Raw genomic sequence first — 4202 nt, forward strand, 5'->3', positions numbered from 1 at the left:
TGATTTTCAGGAGTTCTTATTGCGGATGGGGGGACGGAGAAGATCACATTGGTTGAGTGGCTGGCTGGTTTTGCGGTGCAACTGGTTTTGAGATATTAATTCATCTCCCTTCCATATTCAGACCAGTACATTGCTGGGGGTTTCACAGGGGAAGTGTTGTCTGCGTAGGGGTAGAGCATGGTTCACTGTTATTTATAGTTGGAGCTGGTAAGATAGATCATTGAGGGAAAGAGTTACGAGGAAGGTGGGCTTGTGGGCAGCGGAGAATAGATTCCTCTCTTTACAGGTGAAAGTAATGCCCTTTAGCCTCTTGTCCTCAGTCTCATGGGCCAGGGCGGTACATTCCAGGGCTCTGCAACGTTTGAGGGAGGGAGATACTTTCCTATCCGTCTAAATACACTAGCAGAGCGAAGGATGTTATCTTTCCTTCCTAGAAAATGAAGTTGTAGGCAGAAAAGGCTCAAGAGTAACATACTTGCTTTTAAACTAGGCTTGAGTTTTTAATCCAAGGCCCAGCCCAGACACGAGAACTCTAAACAGCACTGTCAAAATGCTTGTCCCACTGTGTAGCCAGAAAATGAGGTTTCCAGCTAAATCATCTTTGCTGGGATGTTTGCCCAGAGCGCCTATATCTCTTCCTTCAGTTCCTCACCTTTCAGCAACTTTTTATCCCTGGGGCTTGGAGTAGATGCAATTAAATGGTACAGATAGTTACTAAGCACCTTTGTGAAGAGTTGAGAGGGAAGGGAGAAGCAAGCCCAGGAGTGAATGGCAATACTGCTGGAGGCGAATCCTTGAAAGAATACAGTCAGCCAGTAAAAAACACGGAAGTGGAGCCTGCTGCAGATGGGGTCTGTCAAGCCACCATCTCCCGTGTTACTGTTAATTGTGATATCCCATGGTGCCTGGTTTTGCTATTCGGTAACCAGTCCACCTGTGCCCACCCTCCTTTTCTCCTGCGCTCTGGAAAAGCAGGCTGCAGCTTGCAGAGAAATGGTTCCTTTAACTAGTTTCTCTTCCTCCTCTTTTCCGCTTCAGCTTTTCTTCGCACCTCCCTCTGCCAGGAATTGGCACAGATAGTGAAGGGGAGGAGAAAGGTAGAACCCACTTAGGAAGAAAGCCAGCCGGCCTCTGAGTGGGGTTGGGGGGGGGGCTTTCTCAGGAGGTGGGGAGGTTTGATTTAATTGCTTGCATTTCCATATGCATTTCCTGAAGGAGGCGTCTCCACCCCCATCGTTCATCCCGGACACTGAGATCCTGAACCGAGGGCCTTCTGGCAGTTCCCTCCCTGCGAGAAGTGAGGTTACAGGGAACCAGGCAGAGGGCCTTCTCGGTGGTGGCGCCCACCCTGTGGAACGCCCTGCCTTCAGATGTGAAGGAAATAAGCAGCTATCTTCTCTTTAAAAGACATCTGAAGGCAGCCCTGTTTAGGGAAGTTTTTAATATTTAATGCTGTATTGTTTTTAACACTCGATTGGGAGCCGCCCAGAGTGGCTGGGGAAACTCAGCCAGATGGGCGGGGTATAAATAATAAATTATAATTATTATTATTATAATTATTATTCCCTGGGCTGCTACAAAAGCTTGGCTGGGGGCTCGTTCTCCACCAGCCAGTATCCAAACGGGGGTGGAGAAGCTTTCTCCCCAAATATAGGCAAAGCATCCTCTTCCCCTCCCCCCACCCCATCCTGTTTTTGTGCCTGAGCTAAGCTGCCCCCTGCTGGATCCCGGTTGATCCTCCTGCCCCTGAGAAGGGCTATTTATTGGCACTGCAAAGCTCCCATTGGCGGAGAGGGGGGAGGAAGGCAAGGCCCTATTCTCTATGGCAGGGACCCAGGCGTCCTGCCAGAGCAACAGGGAAGCTGCCCTCTCCCCTCCCCTCTTCCTATTGGTCGCCCTTCACGTGACCGGCTCCCCCGCCTTCCGCAACTGTTTTCCGGGGCGGGTACACGTGACAATTCCTCTCCGCTGACGTCAGTCACATGACGAGTCGCTTCACCGCCGTCGCCTCCCGATCCTTCCGCACCTCATTTTTTTTTAAATAAAAACAAAAACAAAACCCTCCGGTTTTACATCGCCGGCTTGGGCTGACTCACCCTTCGGCCGCCCCGCTTCCCACCCCCCTCGGCGCGCCCCCTTCCTCGGAGAGAGAGGAGGAACGGCGCCCCCCCCGGACTACTTTGTTTTGGTGTCAACACGGCACGCCAGCGGCGCAGCCCTTGCGCCGGTCGCGTTCGTGAATCCCATTTGACGTAACGCTTGGACGCCACACCGGGGGCCGCGAGGGAGGTTCGCGGACGGGGCCGGCCCCTGGGCGGCAACGGCACCTCACGACCGGGCGCGTGAGGGGCTGGGAAAGGCCGGCGGGGCTTGAAGCGCCCGCCGCCTTCCGCTACGCCGCCAGCGCCAGCTGCCCCCCCTCTCTGCCGCAAACTGCGCCACCTGCGTGGAAACGGCGCCCTCACAGCTACGCGACTAGCGCAGGGCGGGCTGTGGCGGCGCCTCCTCCGCGGGCCTAGCGCCCTCGCTAGGGGAAAAGCGGAGGCCGCACAGCCTCCCTCAGTTTCTGAGGCGGCGGCTGCGGCTTCTAGTCCCCCACCTTCCAACGGACGCTCGCGCGAGGAGCGGAGCCGCCAACGGCTTTCCGTATTCTCGCTCTCCGCTTGCGCCGCCGGCGTGGCTCGGCGCCGCCTCCCAGGGCAGCGCCTACGCCTCCGGCGCAGCGGTTGGCGGAAGCCAGGCTTGCTCCGCCCCCTGGCTGAGCCGCGTATCCCTGCGCGCGCGAGCCCGAGAGCGAGAGGGGCGGCGGAGGCGTCTCCCCGCGCGCCTGCGCGAGAGTGCGCGAGTGTCTGTGTGTGGCGCGGCCCCGTCAGCTGGTCCGTCTCCGTCGCCTCCTCGCCCGGCCGCCTCAGCCGCCGCCATGAAGTTCGTCTACAAGGAGGAGCACCCGTTCGAGAAGCGCCGCTCGGAGGGCGAGAAGATCCGAAAGAAGTACCCGGACCGAGTCCCGGTGAGTCCGAGAGGAGCGCGCGAGGAGGAGGGAAGAGGAAAAAAGAGGACCCCCCCCAATCCCGGCACAACGCCCCTTCCAGTATCCCTCCGCCCCAGAGAGATGATTATCATCATAATAATAATTTATTATTTATACCCCGCCCATCTGGCTGGGTTTCCCCAGCCACTCTGGGCAGCTTCCAACAAAGCCCTAAAATACAATAACCTGTTCAACATTGAAAGCTTCCCTAAAGAGGGCTGCCTTCAGATGTCTTCGAAAAGTCTGGTGGTTGTTTCCTTCCTTGACATCTGGTGGGAGGGCGGGGGCCACCACCGAGAAGGCCCTGTGTCTGGTTCCCTGTAACTTGGCTTCTCGCAGGGAGGGAACCGCCAGAAGGCCCTCGGAGAGAGACCCCTTTGCCCCCTTCCTCGCTTTAATGCCCCCTCCTCCCCCCTTTCTCCCCGCTCTGATCCAAAAGGGGATTTCCGACCCCGCAAAAGCCTCCCTTTTGCTTCCCTTTTTTTGGCGCCGCCCTCCAGTGTCTTACAAAGCGCTCCGGGCGGCTTACAAAACAAACAGCGATCACTGGAATATGTGATCCTCACGCTCCACCGGCTGGAGGGGAGGGGGGAACGGACCCCCAAAGTCCTGTTTCCTCCCTCCCCCCCCCACCAGCTGCTGCTTTTGTTGTTTTTTTGTGCTGCCCCCATAGTGCATTAAACTTCCCCGGGCGGCTTACAAAAAAATAGGAATAGTAATATATGCACCGTTCATTAAAGGCTTCCAGGGCAAAGAGAAGTTCCAGGGAGGGGAAACCCCCGCCCCTTGTTTTGTTCACGCAGGCGCCCCTCCCCACTTTGCAAAACAAGGACAGCTTTAAAATATGTAAAGATCGGGGCTCCTTTGGGAGGAAGGGCGGGATTTCGAGATAAGTCCTGCAGGCTGGAGAGCGGCGCAAAGGGAGCAAAAGCACGACTTCCGCGCCTCCCTCAAAGTTTACTTGTGAGCAGACAAACAACAAGCGGAAGTGATCTCCTTGGTGCCAAGGGAGGATAGTATTGGTGGGGAAGGGGTGGCTTCTTCTCTGGAGTAAACAGGGATTGGGTTACCCTTGAAAATACGGAAAGGGACTTGGGGCATGTTGAAGGCCAGCGACGTTTGTCACAGGATGGAAAGGGTCCTGGAAGTGGACGCCGGCCGTGGCCCACCT

General features: G+C 56.4%; 1 protein-coding gene across 1 annotated transcript in view; it reads left to right on the forward strand.

The window, feature by feature from the left end:
- The first annotated feature begins 2797 nt into the window (after positions 1-2797).
- GABARAP (GABA type A receptor-associated protein) overlaps positions 2798-4202 on the forward strand; it is a 7880-nt gene continuing 6475 nt past the window's right edge. Inside the window, exon 1 of the mRNA XM_080980090.1 lies at positions 2798-3010. Coding sequence (XP_080836216.1) covers positions 2921-3010 — 90 coding nt within the window. The 5' untranslated portion in view covers positions 2798-2920. The remainder of the gene's footprint in view (positions 3011-4202) is intronic.

The sequence above is a fragment of the Podarcis pityusensis genome, assembly GCF_964106645.2.
Source record: "Podarcis pityusensis genome assembly, chromosome: 13".
In the NCBI taxonomy this organism is placed as follows: domain Eukaryota; kingdom Metazoa; phylum Chordata; class Lepidosauria; order Squamata; family Lacertidae; genus Podarcis; species Podarcis pityusensis.